Source organism: Salvelinus alpinus, chromosome 5 (genome assembly GCF_045679555.1).
Source record: "Salvelinus alpinus chromosome 5, SLU_Salpinus.1, whole genome shotgun sequence".
Taxonomy (NCBI): domain Eukaryota; kingdom Metazoa; phylum Chordata; class Actinopteri; order Salmoniformes; family Salmonidae; genus Salvelinus; species Salvelinus alpinus.
In genome coordinates, this window is record NC_092090.1 from 2,496,277 (window position 1) to 2,514,888 (window position 18,612).

Genomic DNA, 18,612 nt, shown 5'->3' on the forward strand with positions numbered 1-18,612 from the left:
TAACAGTTAATATATATTATTAAATAAGATAGTTAACAGTTAATATATATTATTAAATAAGGTAGTTAATGGAGATATATATTATTAAATAAGGTAGTTAACAGTTAATATATATTATTAAATAAGGTAGTTAACAGTTAATATTTATTATTAAATAAGGTAGTTAACAGTTCATATTTATTATTAAATAAGGTAGTTAACAGTTAATATATATTATTAAATAAGATAGTTAACAGTTAATATATATTATTAAATAAGGTAGTTAACAGTTAATATATATTATTAAATAAGATAGTTAATGGAGATATATATTATTAAATAAGGTAGTTAATGGAGATATATATTATTAAATAAGGTAGTTAACAGTTAATATATATTATTAAATAAGGTAGTTAAGAGTTTATATATATTATTAAATAAGATAGTTAATGGAGATATATATTATTAAATAAGGTAGTTGATGGTGCTTGGTGCCTGGCTTGATGCTTGGCTTGGTGCCTGGCTTGGTGCTTGGTGCTTGGTGCTTGGCTTGGTACTTGGTGCCTGGCTTGGTGCCTGGCTTGGTGCTTGGTGCCTGGCTTGGTGCCTGGCTTGGTGCCTGGCTTGAGGCTTGTTGCTTGGTGCTTGGCTTGGTGCTTGGTGCTTGGTGCTTGGCTTGGTGCTTGGCTTGGTGCTTGGCTTGGTGCTTGGCTTGGTGCTTGGTGCTTGGTGCTTGGTGCTTGGCTTGGTGCTTGGTGCTTGGCTTGGTGCTTGGTGCTTGGCTTGGTGCTTGGTGTTTGGTGCTTGGCTTGGTGCTTGGTGCTTGGTGCTTCGCTTGGTGCTTGGTGCTTGGTGCTTGGCTTGGTGCTTGGTGCTTGGCTTGGTGCTTGGCTTGGTGCTTGGTGCTTGGTGCTTGGCTTGGTGCTTGGCTTGGTGCTTGGTGCTTGGCTTGGTGCTTGGCTTGGTGCTTGGCTTGGCTTGGTGCTTGGTGCTTGGCTTGGTGCTTGGTGCTTGGCTTGGTGCTTGGCTTGGCTTGGTGCTTGGCTTGGTGCTTGGCTTGGTGCTTGGTGCTTGGTGCATGGTGCTTGGTGCATGGTGCTTGGCTTGGTGCTTGGCTTGGTGCTTGGCTTGGGCTTGGTGCTTGGCTTGGTGCTTGGTGCATGGTGCTTGGTGCATGGTGCATGGTGCTTGGTGCTTGGTGCATGGTGCTTGGCTTGGTGCTTGGCTTGGTGCTTGGCTTGGTGCTTAGCTTGGTGCTTGGTGCTTGGTGCTTGGCTTGGTGCTTGGCTTGGTGCTTGGCTTGGTGCTTGGCTTGGTGCTTGGCTTGGTGCTTGGTGCTTGTTGCTTGGTGCTGGGTGCTTGGCTTGGTGCTTGGCTTGGTGCTTGGTGCTTGGTGCTTGACTTGGTGCTTGGTGCTTGACTTGGTGCTTGGTGCTTGACTTGGTGCTTGGCTTGGTGCTTGGCTTGGTGCTTGGTGCTTGGTGCTTGGCTTGGTGCTTGGTCCTTGACTTGGTGCTTGGTGCTTGGCTTGGTGCTTGGTGCTTGGCTTGGTGCTTGACTTGGTGCTTGGTGCTTGGCTTGGTGCTTGGTGCCTGGCTTGGTGCTTGGTGCCTGGCTTGGTGCTTGGTGCCTGGCTTGGTGCCTGGCTTGGTGCCTGGCTTGGTTTGTCTCCTACTCTCTGGTTTAGGACATTTCCAGGCCTCAGCCTTCACCTTGTGATTATTAACACAACAGTTCAGACACCGGCTGTGTTCCATTCCAGAAAGACAACATATTGGAATGGACCCACAGCCGGTGTACGACTACTGAAGGGTTCTGTTCAACATTTACAGTATGTGATTCAAAATGTGTACACTGCTGTGCCCTAACCTCCCTCTCTCTCTCTCTCTCTCTCTCTCCCCCCCTCTCTCTCTCCCTCCCCCTCTTTCTCTCTCTCCCTCCCTACCAGAGATGTCATGTCTCCTGGCGTCTTTGCAGGATAAGAGAGTCCGTCTGCAGCCAGAGTGTAAGAAGAGACTTCAGGACCGCATGGACATGTGGAGCTATGCTGCCAAGGTGAATGTACACTCCTTTAACCTGCTGCAGTGTTACTCCTTTAACCTGCTGCAGTGTTACTCCTTTAACCTGCTGCAGTGTTACTCCTTTAACCTGCTGCAGTGTTTCTCCTTTAACCTGCTGCAGTGTTACTCATTTAACCTGCTGCAGTGTTACTCATTTAACCTGGCAGCTGCAGTGTTACTCCATTAACCTGCTGCAGTGTTACTCATTTAACCTGCTGCAGTGTTACTCCTTTAACCTGCTGCAGTGTTACTCCTTTAACCTGGCAGCTGCAGTGTTACTCCTTTAACCTGGCAGCTGCAGTGTTACTCCTTTAACCTGCTGCAGTGTTACTCCTTTAACCTGCTGCAGTGTTACTCCTTTAACCTGGCAGTTGCAGTGTTACTCCTTTAACCTGGCAGCTGCAGTGTTACTCCTTTAACCTGGCAGCTGCAGTGTTACTCCTTTAACCTGCTGCAGTGTTACTCCTTTAACCTGCTGCAGTGTTACTCCTTTAACCTGCTGCAGTGTTACTCCTTTAACCTGGCAGCTGCAGTGTTACTCCTTTAACCTGGCAGCTGCAGTGTTACTCCTTTAACCTGGCAGCTGCAGTGTTACTCCTTTAACCTGGCAGCTGCAGTGTTACTCCTTTAACCTGCTGCAGTGTTACTCCTTTAACCTGCTGCAGTGTTACTCCTTTAACCTGCTGCAGTGTTACTCCTTTAACCTGCTGCAGTGTTACTCCTTTAACCTGCTGCAGTGTTTCCCCTTTAACCTGGCAGCTGCAGTGTTTCCCCTGTAACCTGGCAGCTGCAGTGTTTCCCCTTTAACCTGGCAGCTGCATTGTTTCCCCTTTAACCTGGCAGCTGCAGTGTTTCCCCTTTAACCTGGCAGCTGCAGTGTTTCCCTTTAATAACCTGACACCTGCAGTGTTTCCCTGTAATAACCTGACACCTGCAGTGTTTCCCTTTAATAACCTGACACCTTCAGTGTTTCCCTGTAATAACCTGACACCTGCAGTGTTTCCCCTTAATAACCTGACACCTGCAGTGTTTCCCCTTTAATAACCTGACACCTGCAGTGTTTCCCCTTAATAACCTGACGCCTTCAGTGTTTCCCTTTAATAACCTGACGCCTGCAGTGTTTCCCTTTAATAGCCTGACGCCTGCAGCGTTTCCCCTTAATAACCTGACACCTGCAGTGTTTCCCCTTTAATAACCTGACACCTGCAGTGTTTCCCCTTAATAACCTGACACCTTCAGTGTTTCCCTTTAATAACCTGACGCCTGCAGTGTTTCCCTTTAATAACCTGACACCTGCAGTGTTTCCCTTTAATAGCCTGACACCTGCAGTGTTTCTCTTTAATAACCTGACACCTGCAGTGTTTCCCTGTAATAACCTGACACCTGCAGTGTTTCCCTTTAATAGCCTGACACCTGCAGTGTTTCTCTTTAATAACCTGACACCTGTAGTGTTTCTCTTTAATAACCTGACACCTGCAGTGTTTCCCTTTAATAACCTGACGCCTGCAGTGTTTCTCTTTAATAACCTGACACCTGCAGTGTTTCTCTTTAATAACCTGACACCTGCAGTGTTTCCCTTTAATAACCTGGCAGCTGCAGTGTTTCCCTTTAATAACCTGACATCTGCAGTGTTTCCCCTTTAATAACCTGACACCTACAGTGTTTCCCTTTAATAACCTGACACCTGCAGTGTTTCCCTTTAATAACCTGACGCCTTCAGTGTTTCCCTTTAATAACCTGACACCTGCAGTGTTTCCCTTTAATAACCTGACACCTTCAGTGATTCCCTTTAATAACCTGACACCTGCAGTGTTTCCCCTTAATAACCTGACACCTGCAGAGGTTCCCTTTAATAACCTGACACCTGCAGTGTTTCCCTTTAATAACCTGACACCTACAGTGTTTCCCTTTAATAACCTGACACCTTCAGTGATTCCCTTTAATAACCTGACACCTACAGTGTTTCCCTTTAATAACCTGACACCTACAGTGTTTCCCTTTAATAACCTGGCACCTACAGTGTTTCCCTTTAATAACCTGACACCTGCAGTGTTTCCCCTTTAATAACCTGGCACCTACAGTGTTTCCCTTTAATAACCTGACACCTGCAGTGTTTCCCATAAGATTTTTTTCAGCAGTGGTGGCAAATTTAGTTGTTTTAAAGCTAATTTCCTGTAATTCCACACATGTCTTATTTCCTTACTCTGAGTGACTCAGCGACTCTACTTCCTGGTTTTTATCTTGATGAACATTAGTCAAAGATTATCTTATTTAAAAATATGTCCATTTATCTTTTCTACATTCTTTATATTTGGTTTAAGTTGTTAAAAGTTTACACCAAAAATGTTTTACCATCCCGAAAATCAATTTTTTACAACATATTTTTTGGCATTGCGTCACGATTTTGTCTATGAGGAAACACTGAGCAATAATTCCCTCTCCCCCCCCAGGTGGTGACCTCCCCCTCTAATAATTCCCTCTCCCCCCCAGGTGATGACCTCCCCCTCTAATAATTCCCTCTCTCCTCCCCCAGGTGGTGACCTCCCCCTCTAATAATTCCCTCTCTCCCCCCCCAGGTGGTGACCTCCCCCTCTAATAATTCCCTCTCCCCCCCAGGTGATGACCTCCCCCTCTAATAATTCCCTCTCCCCCCCAGGTGGTGATCTCCCCCTCTAATAATTCCCTCTCTTCCCCCCAGGTGGTGACCTCCCCCTCTAATAATTCCCTCTCACCCCCCCAGGTGATGACCTCCCCCTCTAATAATTCCCTCTCTCCCCCCCAGGTGATGACCTCCCCCTCTAATAATTCCCTCTCTCCCCCCCAGGTGATGACCTCCCCCTCTAATAATTCCCTCTCTCCCCCCCAGGTGATGACTTCCCCCTCTAATAATTCCCTCTCTCCTCCCCAGGTGATGACCTCCCCCTCTAATAATTCCCTCTCTCCCCCCCAGGTGATGACTTCCCCCTCTAATAATTCCCTCTCTCCTCCCCAGGTGATGACCTCCCCCTCTAATAATTCCCTCTCTCCTCCCCAGGTGATGACCTCCCCCTCTAATAATTCCCTCTCTCCCCCCCAGGTGGTGACCTCCCCCTCTAATAATTCCCTCTCTCCACCCCCAGGTGATGACCTCCCCCTCTAATAATTCCCTCTCTCCCCCCCAGGTGGTGACCTCCCCCTCTAATAATTCCCTCTCTCCACCCCCAGGTGGTGACCTCCCCCTCTAATAATTCCCTCTCTCCCCCCCAGGTGATGACCTCCCCCTCTAATAATTCCCTCTCCCCCCCAGGTGGTGACCTCCCCCTCTAATAATTCCCTCTCTCCCCCCCAGGTGATGACCTCCCCCTCTAATAATTCCCTCTCTCCACCCCCAGGTGATGACCTCCCCCTCTAATAATTCCCTCTCTCCACCCCCAGGTGGTGACCTCCCCCTCTAATAATTCCCTCTCTCCTCCCCAGGTGATGACCTCCCCCTCTAATAATTCCCTCTCTTCCCCCCAGGTGATGACCTCCCCCTCTAATAATTCCCTCTCTCCCCCCCAGGTGATGACCTCCCCCTCTAATAATTCCCTCTCTCCCCCCAGGTGATGACCTCCCCCTCTAATAATTCCCTCTCTCCCCCCCAGGTGATGACCTCCCCCTCTAATAATTCTCTCTCCCCCCCAGGTGGTGACCTCCCCCTCTAATAATTCCCTCTCTCCCCCCCAGGTGGTGACCTCCCCCTCTAATAATTCCCTCTCTTCCCCCCAGGTGGTGACCTCCCCCTCTAATAATTCCCTCTCTCCCCCCCCAGGTGGCGCCAGCAGAGGGTTTCTCAGACCTTGCCATGCAGGTGATGACCTCGCCCTCTAAGAACTACATCCTGTTTATAATCTCCCTGGGGGTGATTGTCCTCTTCCTGGTCGGCCTGCTGTGTGGACGAATCACCAAGAGAGTCACCAGGGAACTAAAGGACAGGTAGAGAGAGGGGGACGAAGAGACCTCCGGGGGACGAAGGGACCTCCCTGGGACAGACGGACCTCCCTGGGACAGACAAACCTCCCTGGGACAGACGGACCTCCCTGGGACAGACGGACCTCCCTGGGACAGACGGACCTCCCTGGACAGACGGACCTCCCTGGGACAGACGGACCTCCCTGGGACAGACGGACCTCCGGGGGACGAAGGGACCTCCCTGGGACAGACGGACCTCCCTGGGACAGACGGACCTCCCTGGGACAGACCGACCTCCCTGGGACAGACGGACCTCCCTGGGACAGACGGACCTCCGGGGGACGAAGGGACCTCCCTGGGACAGACGGACCTCCCTGGGACAGACGGACCTCCCTGGGACAGACGGACCTCCCTGGGACAGACGGACTTCCCTGGGACAGACCGACCTCCCTGGGACAGACCGACCTCCGGGGGACGAAGGGACCTCCCTGGGACAGACGGACCTCCCTGGGACAGACGGACCTCCCTGGGACAGACGGACCTCCGGGGGACGAAGGGACCTCCCTGGGACAGACGGACCTCCCTGGGACAGACCGACCTCCGGGGGACGAAGGGACCTCCCTGGGACAGACGGACCTCCCTGGGACAGACCGACCTCCGGGGGACGAAGGGACCTCCCTGGGACAGACGGACCTCCCTGGGACAGACGGACCTCCGGGGGACGAAGGGACCTCCCTGGGACAGACGGACCTCCCTGGGACAGACCGACCTCCGGGGGACGAAGGGACCTCCCTGGGACAGACAAACCTCCCTGGGACAGACCGACCTCCGGGGGACGAAGGGACCTCCCTGGGACAGACGGACCTCCGGGGGACGAAGGGACCTCCCTGGGACAGACCGACCTCCCTGGGACAGACGGACCTCCCTGGGACAGACGGACCTCCCTGGGACAGACGGACCTCCCTGGGACAGACTGACTCCCGAATGGTACTATTGCCTATATAGTGCACTACTTGTGACCAGAGCTCTGTGGGGATCCTTCATACCTGGACCTGACCTCACAGAACAATGTCAATGTTGTCGTCCCCTTGGTCCACTTCATCAACTGGCTTTGTGTGAGAACTAACTCTATATGTCTCTGGTCAGAAGTAGTGCACTATGTAGGGAACAGGGTGAGAACTAACTCTATAGGTCTCTGGTCAGACGTATTGACTATGTAGGGAACAGGGTGAGAACTAACTGTATAGGTCTCTGGTCAGAAGTAGTGCACTATGTAGGGAACAGGGTGAGAACTAACTCTATAGGTCTCTGGTCAGAAGTAGTGCACTATGTAGGGAACAGGGTTCCATTTGGTAGGCAGAAACAGACGGTCTCTTCCAAAGGCCCAACTAAAAAACCCCAGCACTGGCTTGGCCCAGCCACCTCCGCCCCTCTCCAGCCCTCCTACCACCACCCAGAGCCCCAGTCTGGGGGTCCACCCGTAACCAGCCAAGCTCCACAGTGCCAGAGGAGCCATGTTAGGACCCCCCTACCAGAACCTGATCCACTCCACTACTACTGAGAAGGTGCCCTGAACCTCCTCCTGAAGCAGGATACTGTTGGTCCTACTGGTCCTAAAACTGGCCCTGAACCACCTCCTGAAGCAGGATACTGTTGGTCCTACTGATCCTAAAACTGTCCCTGAACCACCTCCTGAAGCAGGATACTGTTGGTCCTCATGATCCTAAAACTGTCCCTGAACCACCTCCTGAAGCAGGATACTGTTGGTCCTACTGATCCTCAAACTGGCCCTGAACCTCCTCCTGAAGCAGGATACTGTTGGTCCTCAAACTGGCCCTGAACCTCCTCCAGAAGCAGGCTACTGTTGGTCCTACTGATCCTAAAACTGGCCCTGAACCACCTCCTGAAGCAGGATACTGTTGGTCCTCAAACTGGCCCTGAACCACCTCCTGAAGCAGGATACTGTTGGTCCTCAAACTGGCCCTGAACCTCCTCCTGAAGCAGGCTACTGTTGGTCCTACTGATCTTAAAACTGGCCCTGAACCACCTCCTGAAGCAGGATACTGTTGGTCCTCAAACTGGCCCTGAACCTCCTCCTGAAGCAGGATACTGTTGGTCCTCAAACTGGCCCTGAACCACCTCCTGAAGCAGGATACTGTTGGTCCTCAAACTGGCCCTGAACCACCTCCTGAAGCAGGATACTGTTGGTCCTACTGGTCCTAAAACTGGCCCTGAACCTCCTCCTGAAGCAGGATACTGTTGGTCCTACTGGTCCTAAAACTGGCCCTGAACCACCTCCTGAAGCAGGATACTGTTGGTCCTACTGATCCTAAAACTGGCCCTGAACCACCTCCTGAAGCAGGATACTGTTGGTCCTAATGATCCTAAAACTGGCCCTGAACCACCTCCTGAAGCAGGATACTGTTGGTCCTACTGATCCTAAAACTGGCCCTGAAGCAGGATACTGTTGGTCCTACTGGTCCTAAAACGGGCCCTGAACCACCTCCTGAAGCAGGATACTGTTGGTCCTACTGGTCCTAAAACTGGCCCTGAACCACCTCCTGGAGCAGGATACTGTTGGTCCTACTGGTCCTCAAACTGGCCCTGAACCACCACCTGAAGCAGGATACTGTTGGTCCTACTGGCCCTAAAACTGTCCCTGAACCACCTCCCGAAGCAGGATACTGTTGGTCCTACTGGCCCTAAAACTGTCCCTGAACCACCTCCCGAAGCAGGATACTGTTGGTCCTACTGATCCTAAAACTGTCCCTGAAACTCCTCCTGAAGCAGGATACTGTTGGTCCTACTGGTCCTAAAACTGTCCCTGAACCTCCTCCTGAAGCAGGATACTGTTGGTCCTACTGGTCCTAAAACTGGCCCTGAACCTCCTCCTGAAGCAGGATACTGTTGGTCCTACTGGTCCTAAAACTGGCCCTGAACCACCTCCTGAAGCAGGATACTGTTGGTCCTACTGGTCCTAAAACTGGCCCTGAACCTCCTCCTGAAGCAGGATACTGTTGGTCCTACTGGTCCTAAAACTGGCCCTGAACCACCTCCTGAAGCAGGATACTGTTGGTCCTACTGATCCTAAAACTGGCCCTGAACCACCTCCTGAAGCAGGATACTGTTGGTCCTAATGATCCTAAAACTGGCCCTGAACCACCTCCTGAAGCAGGATACTGTTGGTCCTACTGATCCTAAAACTGGCCCTGAAGCAGGATACTGTTGGTCCTACTGGTCCTAAAACGGGCCCTGAACCACCTCCTGAAGCAGGATACTGTTGGTCCTACTGGTCCTAAAACTGGCCCTGAACCACCTCCTGAAGCAGGATACTGTTGGTCCTACTGGTCCTCAAACTGGCCCTGAACCACCTCCTGAAGCAGGATACTGTTGGTCCTACTGGCCCTAAAACTGTCCCTGAACCACCTCCCGAAGCAGGATACTGTTGGTCCTACTGGCCCTAAAACTGTCCCTGAACCACCTCCCGAAGCAGGATACTGTTGGTCCTACTGATCCTAAAACTGTCCCTGAAACTCCTCCTGAAGCAGGATACTGTTGGTCCTACTGGTCCTAAAACTGTCCCTGAACCTCCTCCTGAAGCAGGATACTGTTGGTCCTACTGGTCCTAAAACTGGCCCTGAACCTCCTCCTGAAGCAGGATACTGTTGGTCCTACTGGTCCTAAAACTGGCCCTGAACCACCTCCTGAAGCAGGATACTGTTGGTCCTACTGGTCCTAAAACTGGCCCTGAACCTCCTCCTGAAGCAGGATACTGTTGGTCCTAATGATCCTAAAACTGGCCCTGAACCTCCTCCTGAAGCAGGATACTGTTGGTCCTACTGATCCTAAAACTGGCCCTGAACCACCTCCTGAAGCAGGATACTGTTGGTCCTACTGATCCTAAAACTGGCCCTGAACCACCTCCTGAAGCAGGATACTGTTGGTCCTACTGATCCTAAAACTGGCCCTGAACCTCCTCCTGAAGCAGGATACTGTTGGTCCTAATGATCCTAAAACTGGCCCTGAACCTCCTCCTGAAGCAGGATACTGTTGGTCCTACTGATCCTAAAACTGGCCCTGAAGCAGGATACTGCTGGTCCTACTGATCCTAAAACTGGCCCTGAAGCAGGATACTGCTGGTCCTACTGGTCCTAAAACTGGCCCTGAACCACCTCCTGAAGCAGGATACTGTTGGTCCTACTGCTCCTAAAACTGTCCCTGAACCACCTCCTGAAGCAGGATACTGTTGGTCCTACTGATCCTAAAACTGGCCCTGAACCACCTCCTGAAGAGGGCTGCTGGTCCTACTGGTCCTAAAACTGGCCCTGAACCTCCTCCTGAAGCAGGATACTGTTGGTCCTAAAACTGGCCCTGAACCACCTCCCGAAGCAGGATACTGTTGATCCTACTGGCCGTAAAACTGTCCCTGAACCACCTCCTGAAGCAGGATACTGTTGGTCCTACTGGTCCTCAAACTGACCCTGAACCACCTCCTGAAGCAGGATACTGTTGGTCCTACTGATCCTAAAACTGTCCCTGAATCACCTCCTGAAGCAGGATGCTGTTGGTCCTACTGGCCCTAAAACTGACCCTGAAGGGTATACAGTAGGGTACCCTTTACGCTATGGGCCCTGGTCAATAGTAGTGTACCCTTTACCCTATGGGCCCTGGTCAATAGTAGTGTACCCTTTACCCTATGGGCCCTGGTCAACAGTAGTGTACCCTTTACCCTATGGGCCCTGGTCAATAGTAGTGTACCCTTTACCCTATGGGCCCTGGTCAACAGTAGTGTACCCTTTACCCTATGGGCCCTGGTCAACAGTAGTGTACCCTTTACCCTATGGGCCCTGGTCAACAGTAGTGTACCCTTTACCCTATGGGCCCTGGTCAACAGTAGTGTACCCTTTACCCTATGGGCCCTGGTCAACAGTAGTGTACCCTTTACCCTATGGGCCCTGGTCAACAGTAGTGTACCCTTTACCCTATGGGCCCTGGTCAACAGTAGTGTACCCTTTACCCTATGGGCCCTGGTCAACAGTAGTGTACCCTTTACCCTATAGGCCCTGGTCAACAGTAGTGTACCCTTTACCCTATAGGCCCTGGTCAACAGTAGTGTAGCCTTTACCCTATAGGCCCTGGTCAACAGTAGTGTACCCTTTACCCTATGGGCCCTGGTCAACAGTAGTGTACCCTTTACCCTATAGGCCCTGGTCAACAGTAGTGTAGCCTTTACCCTATGGGCTCTGGTCAACAGTAGTGTAGCCTTTACCCTATGGGCCCTGGTCAATAGTAGTGTACCCTTTACCCTATGGGCCCTGGTCAACAGTAGTGTACCCTTTACCCTATGGGCCCTGGTCAACAGTAGTGTACCCTTTACCCTATGGGCCCTGGTCAACAGTAGTGTACCCTTTACCCTATTGGCCCTGGTCAACAGTAGTGTACCCTTTACCCTATGGGCCCTGGTCAACAGTAGTGTACCCTTTACCCTATGGGCCCTGGTCAACAGTAGTGTACCCTTTACCCTATGGGCCCTGGTCAACAGTAGTGTACCCTTTACCCTATGGGCCCTGGTCAACAGTAGTGTACCCTTTACCCTATGGGCCCTGGTCAACAGTAGTGTACCCTTTACCCTATGGGCCCTGGTCAACAGTAGTGTACCCTTTACCCTATGGGCCCTGGTCAACAGTAGTGTACCCTTTACCCTATGGGCCCTGGTCAACAGTAGTGTACCCTTTACCCTATGGGCCCTGGTCAACAGTAGTGTACCCTTTACCCTATGGGCCCTGGTCAACAGTAGTGTACCCTTTACCCTATGGGCCCTGGTCAACAGTAGTGTACCCTTTACCCTATAGGCCCTGGTCAACAGTAGTGTAGCCTTTACCCTATAGGCCCTGGTCAACAGTAGTGTAGCCTTTACCCTATAGGCCCTGGTCAACAGTAGTGTACCCTTTACCCTATGGGCCCTGGTCAACAGTAGTGTAGCCTTTACCCTATGGGCTCTGGTCAACAGTAGTGTAGCCTTTACCCTATGGGCCCTGGTCAATAGTAGTGTACCCTTTACCCTATGGGCCCTGGTCAACAGTAGTGTACCCTTTACCCTATGGGCCCTGGTCAATAGTAGTGTACCCTTTACCCTATGGGCCCTGGTCAACAGTAGTGTACCCTTTACCCTATGGGCCCTGGTCAACAGTAGTGTACCCTTTACCCTATGGGCCCTGGTCAACAGTAGTGTACCCTTTACCCTATGGGCCCTGGTCAACACTAGTGTACCCTTTACCCTATGGGCCCTGGTCAACACTAGTGTACCCTTTACCCTATGGGCCCTGGTCAACACTAGTGTACCCTTTACCCTATGGGCCCTGGTCAACAGTAGTGTACCCTTTACCCTATGGGCCCTGGTCAACAGTAGTTTACCCTTTACCCTATGGGCCCTGGTCAACAGTAGTGTACCCTTTACCCTATGGGCCCTGGTCAACAGTAGTGTACCCTTTACCCTATGGGCCCTGGTCAACAGTAGTGCACCCTTTACCCTATGGGCCCTGGTCAATAGTAGTGTACCCTTTACCCTATGGGCCCTGGTCAACAGTAGTGTACCCTTTACCCTATGGGCCCTGGTCAACAGTAGTGTACCCTTTACCCTATAGGCCCTGGTCAACAGTAGTGTAGCCTTTACCCTATGGGCTCTGGTCAACAGTAGTGTAGCCTTTACCCTATGGGCCCTGGTCAATAGTAGTGTACCCTTTACCCTATGGGCCCTGGTCAACAGTAGTGTACCCTTTACCCTATGGGCCCTGGTCAACAGTAGTGTACCCTTTACCCTATGGGCCCTGGTCAACAGTAGTGTACCCTTTACCCTATGGGCCCTGGTCAACAGTAGTGTACCCTTTACCCTATGGGCCCTGGTCAACAGTAGTGTACCCTTTACCCTATGGGCCCTGGTCAACAGTAGTGTACCCTTTACCCTATGGGCCCTGGTCAACAGTAGTGTACCCTTTACCCTATGGGCCCTGGTCAACAGTAGTGTACCCTTTACCCTATGGGCCCTGGTCAACAGTAGTGTACCCTTTACCCTATGGGCCCTGGTCAACAGTAGTGTACCCTTTACCCTATGGGCCCTGGTCAACAGTAGTGTACCCTTTACCCTATGGGCCCTGGTCAACAGTAGTGTACCCTTTACCCTATGGGCCCTGGTCAACAGTAGTGTACCCTTTACCCTATGGGCCCTGGTCAACAGTAGTGTACCCTTTACCCTATGGGCCCTGGTCAACAGTAGTGTACCCTTTACCCTATGGGCCCTGGTCAACAGTAGTGTAGCCTTTACCCTATGGGCCCTGGTCAACAGTAGTGTAGCCTTTACCCTATGGGCCCTGGTCAACAGTAGTGTACCCTTTACCCTATGGGCCCTGGTCAACAGTAGTGTACCCTTTACCCTATGGGCCCTGGTCAATAGTAGTGTACCCTTTACCCTATGGGCCCTGGTCAACAGTAGTGTACCCTTTACCCTATGGGCCCTGGTCAACAGTAGTGCACCCTTTACCCTATGGGCCCTGGTCAACAGTAGTGTACCCTTTACCCTATGGGCCCTGGTCAACAGTAGTGTACCCTTTACCCTATGGGCCCTGGTCAACAGTAGTGTACCCTTTACCCTATGGGCCCTGGTCAACAGTAGTGTACCCTTTACCCTATGGGCGCTGGTCAACAGTAGTGTACCCTTTACCCTATAGGCCCTGGTCAATAGTAGTGTACCCTTTACCCTATGGGCCCTGGTCAACAGTAGTGTACCCTTTACCCTATGGGCCCTGGTCAACACTAGTGTACCCTTTACCCTATGGGCCCTGGTCAACAGTAGTGTACCCTTTACCCTATGGGCCCTGGTCAACAGTAGTGTACCCTTTACCCTATGGGCCCTGGTCAATAGTAGTGTACCCTTTACCCTATGGGCCCTGGTCAACAGTAGTGTACCCTTTACCCTATGGGCCCTGGTCAACAGTAGTGTACCCTTTACCCTATGGGCCCTGGTCAATAGTAGTGTACCCTTTACCCTATGGGCCCTGGTCAACAGTAGTGCACCCTTTACCCTATGGGCCCTGGTCAACAGTAGTGTACCCTTTACCCTATGGGCCCTGGTCAACAGTAGTGTACCCTTTACCCTATGGGCCCTGGTCAACAGTAGTGTACCCTTTACCCTATGGGCCCTGGTCAACAGTAGTGTACCCTTTATCCTATGGTCCCTGGTCAACAGTAGTGTACCCTTTACCCTATGGGCCCTGGTCAATAGTAGTGTACCCTTTACCCTATGGGCCCTGGTCAACAGTAGTGTACCCTTTACCCTATGGGCCCTGGTCAACAGTAGTGCACCCTTTACCCTATGGGCCCTGGTCAACAGTAGTGTACCCTTTACCCTATGGGCCCTGGTCAATAGTAGTGTACCCTTTACCCTATAGGCCCTGGTCAACAGTAGTGTACCCTTTACCCTATGGGCCCTGGTCAACAGTAGTGTACCCTTTACCCTATAGGCCCTGGTCACCTTAAGAGGTAATCTTGGCCTAGAACTGGCCCTGTTGTAAATCTGGCACCACCATCCTCCACATCTCAACCCTGGAACAGTGTGAAACGAGGGGAGAGTCTGGACACCGAGGCCCTCCGTGTGAGACCGTTTGGACAGCATGAGAGGGACACCAAGTACCTCTGCTCTCCGGGAGCCAGAGGACCTTCCTACTGCTTCAGCAACACTTGGACGCCCAGCTCTATTCATTTAAAAAGTTTGTCCTTCCTCCTGTCTGTTTTTGTCGCTTTGAAGTGAGACTTCTTTGAAACAGACTGATGATGATGATGACCAGTTTTTGTAATTTTCTTTGTGTATAAAGTTATGGATCTGCTGTTATAGTTTTTGTTCAGATTATGCCACGATGTAATATTGAGATTTTACATCGTGCTTTTTTTTGCTGTACAGATGAACATTTTGTCAGTTTAATAAAATTGTCTGCAGATTTTTACATCGTGGTGTTTCCTCATGTTGGGTATTTCAGAATGACTGTTGGTGTCATGCGATAGAAAAGCAATGTATTTCCAACAGATGCTTTTTTTATTGAAGACAAATGGATAAGAGCAGTCTCTCCTTTCCTCATAACTGGCACAATATTAATGTATCGAAACAAATGACATGACATGTTACTAGTACAGTAATGACCAGTGACGTTTCGTGAAGATCCTGTTCACGCAGCGGCGATGGGATCGTAAACATTACCATTACCGTTCCGCCAGCAAGAATAAGTGAGACCTTGCAAGAATAATGCCCTGACCTTGGCAATTTTCCTTCAAAATAAATGTCCCGCAATGAAGATGGTGAAAGATAATATAAAGGTCGAAATTAGTTACTGTTTATGGGGAAATGTTAGCAGATTTGGAATTTTGTTTAACAATATAAACAAATGTGCATTTATGGCAAAACTAATATAGCACTGACATTATTGTTAGCAGCATTAAAAGTAATGATTACTAGATAGTTATCATGGTAACAGTAAAACCAAAAAGTATTTAATGCTACAATTAGTAATAATATACACTGCTCAATAAAATAAAGGGAACACTTAAACAACACAATGTAACTCCAAGTCAATCACACTTCTGTGAAATCAAATCAAAGTGGACAGTTTGATTTCACAGAAGTGTGATTGACTTGGAGTTACATTGTGTTGTTTAAGTGTTCCCTCTATTTTTTTGAGCAGTGTAATATTATTGGTATAATTGTAATGAACTTTAGAAAACACTTTGAAATCCCATTGTTAATTAGCCTATTTGCATTGCACGATGTTCAGTACGTTTTTCATATTAGATATTTAATTTATTTTTATTTAACCTTTATTTAACTAGACAAGTCAGTTAAGAACAAATTCTTATTTACAATGACGACCTACCCCAACATTGCAAAACAGTTTGTTTTAATCAATTATTTGGTGACGTGATATATATTTAGTGTAGTTTTATCTAAAAAGGATAACTTTTTTAAAGTTTTATAAATTCACTGAGGAGGTCCTCCTCTGAGGGGCCTCCGCTGTTGGATCGACGTGTACGACAGCGTGTTCCAGTTCCCGCCAATATCCAGCAACTTCTCACAGCCATTGAAGAGGAGTGGGACAACATTCCACAGGACACCATCAACAGCCTGATCGACTCAATGTGAAGGAGATGTATCGCGCTGCATGGTGGTCACACCAGATACTGACTGGTTTTAGACAGAGTGGTGATTTTAACATGTATATCTTGGTGGGGCAAAATCAACATTGTTTTTAATGCATGCCAGCAAAGCTGCTACACAACACTAAACAATACATGCCAGCAAAGCTGCTACACAACACTAAACAATACATGAATTTCACTATAACAGTGACAAACAGTGCCCACAAACTGTTAGGGCCTACATAAAGCTGTCCCAACAGCAGAGCTTTCTTTTCAGCACCATGGAGTGAATCCTTACCACTGCTACACCTGGTTATCAGCGGAGCCTTGTCTGGCAGCGAAACAGTTCATTCAGCCTCATTTACTGACTTTTAAAAAAAACATAGCTGATATGGCTGACTTGCTTAAACAAATGTGGTTTCTACTGACAATTCATATGTACAAACTATGGCATAAGGGTACGATGAGCGGATAAGAGGCCATCCGTAATTTAGATTAAGACAATGAGCGAGCTAGGACGGACGTAGTCAATATAGCTATTTGTTCAGCACTTTTGAAATGTACAGCGACAGAATTCAGAACATGGGCTGTTCATACAGTATTCTCCCTGTACACCAAGTCAGATTAGTAGGATAAATAAAGGGGGCATATAAGCAGACAATGAAAGCTCTTACAATACTCGATAACATTTCTCTAAACAGGCTACGTGTGCACCACCAAGTCAGAACAGTAGGCTAACTTATGAGGGGGAAGGGACATATCTCCCTGGCATATTACATCATTTATGCAGCAGAATACAATATATTTTTGGACTCATCTTGTTGTGCTTTGCTCACTTGAACAGGAAGGTGGCGCAGCGGTTCTTCTTGTGGGCAAATTTTGTCATCAAAGTCTGGCCTTCTCTGGATTTATGGTGCTTCAAGACAACTGGGAACTAAACAAAATATAAAATGTGGAATCATGACGTCAGTGATCTTCAGGTCGGAGCTCTAGAAAGAGGCCCAAGTTCCCGAATTGGAATTCCAAGTTGGATTCAAAGCGTATTTTCCCAGTCGGAGCTCGTCCCCCCCCCCCCCCCAATTAAAGCTGCTGTAGATATAACGTGATTTGATGTCACTTGAATTTTCAAGCTCTCTCTGTAGATTTTGCGGTGATATAGTGTCCCCCATGTGTCCCCCAGTGTTCTGTCCCCTCAGTGACAGAACACTGAGCCAATCACGGCGCAACTAGAGAACATTACCAACCCCTACATTCTGTATTTTCCGCTGGCTGACCCGCCCACCACAGAAAGCACTGAGCTAGGCTGAAAGACCTGCATTTTGGAGCTGCCTGACTCAAGAAGCAACCGTTGTTTGTATGCGGCTTTATTAACTTACATTTTATTTTATTTTTTACATTGTTTGCAAACTGATATGTGACATGTATTAATGTAAAAAATAACATGAAAAACAGACTATTTTAATTGTTTTGCTAAACAGGTGGGTCTCAAAACAGGTGGGGCTCACCTGCCCTGAATGATAGGCCGCTACAGGGTATATGTGACCAATAGATGCATATCTGTATTCCCAGTCATGTGAAATCCATAGATTAGGGTCTAATGAATTTATTTCAATTGACTGATTTCCTTACATGAACTGTAACTCAGTAAAATGGTTTAAATTGTTCCGTTTATATTTTTGTTCAGTGTATATTCATAATTGTGCACATTTTCATCATAATTATTCATTTACAAAGTATACTGGACGAAACTATTATTCTGAAGGATTTCAAAAAATCCGCGACACGGAAGTAGTTCGTTTTTCTTGCCGGTTTCACGGCGGTGTAAATAAACAATGCCGTTTGTTTGGCCGTAGAGGGTCTGGCTGGAACATTCTGCTGTCATCGAAGCGCAGGACTGAAATCTGCTGCAAGACAAATAGAGATATCATTACTTTTTGAGTGGAGTGAGTCGGTGAGTTTGCTACCTAGAGTATGGGACAAATGTCACAGAAAAACAGTTAGCCAGTGCGCAGCTAGCTAGCCAACAACGACTATGCTAACAAGCATTATCATTAGCTAGACGAACGTCAGAAGAAGCAGGCCGCTAGCGTATTACCAATGCAAAGACGTTTGGATCGGGCTGTTCTCCTTGGGGCCAAGGTCGAACACAAGCAAACTTCAGATTTACATTTTGGCATTAGCAAGAAGTGATAGGAGTTCAAGTTGTCATTGAGCCAGCTGATCAACTAACGTTAGCTAAAGTTCGCTAGCTAGCTGTAGCTTGTTTGAAAGACAGTACGAAAGTTAGCTGTGGTAGCTGGTACCCAAGTCTGCATGCTTGCTAATGTGATCCTCCAGACCTGTTGTGTTGTGATCCTCCAGGCCTGTTGTGTTGTGATCCTCCGGGCCTGTTGTGTTGTGATCCTCCAGGCCTGTTGTGTTGTGATTCTCCAGGCCTGTTGTGTTGTGATTCTCCAGGCCTGTT

At 49.1% G+C, this 18,612-nt stretch overlaps 1 protein-coding gene across 1 annotated transcript in view; it reads left to right on the forward strand.

Annotated features, from left to right (window-relative positions):
* The window catches only part of LOC139575406 (Golgi apparatus protein 1-like), a 105,579-nt gene extending 90,614 nt beyond the window's left edge, over positions 1 to 14,965 (forward strand). Inside the window, exons 22-23 of the mRNA XM_071400342.1 lie at positions 1,928 to 2,034; positions 5,830 to 14,965. Of these exons, the coding sequence (XP_071256443.1) occupies positions 1,928 to 2,034; positions 5,830 to 5,997 (275 nt within the window). The 3' untranslated portion in view covers positions 5,998 to 14,965. The remainder of the gene's footprint in view (positions 1 to 1,927; positions 2,035 to 5,829) is intronic.
* The last annotated feature ends 3,647 nt before the right edge of the window (positions 14,966 to 18,612 follow it).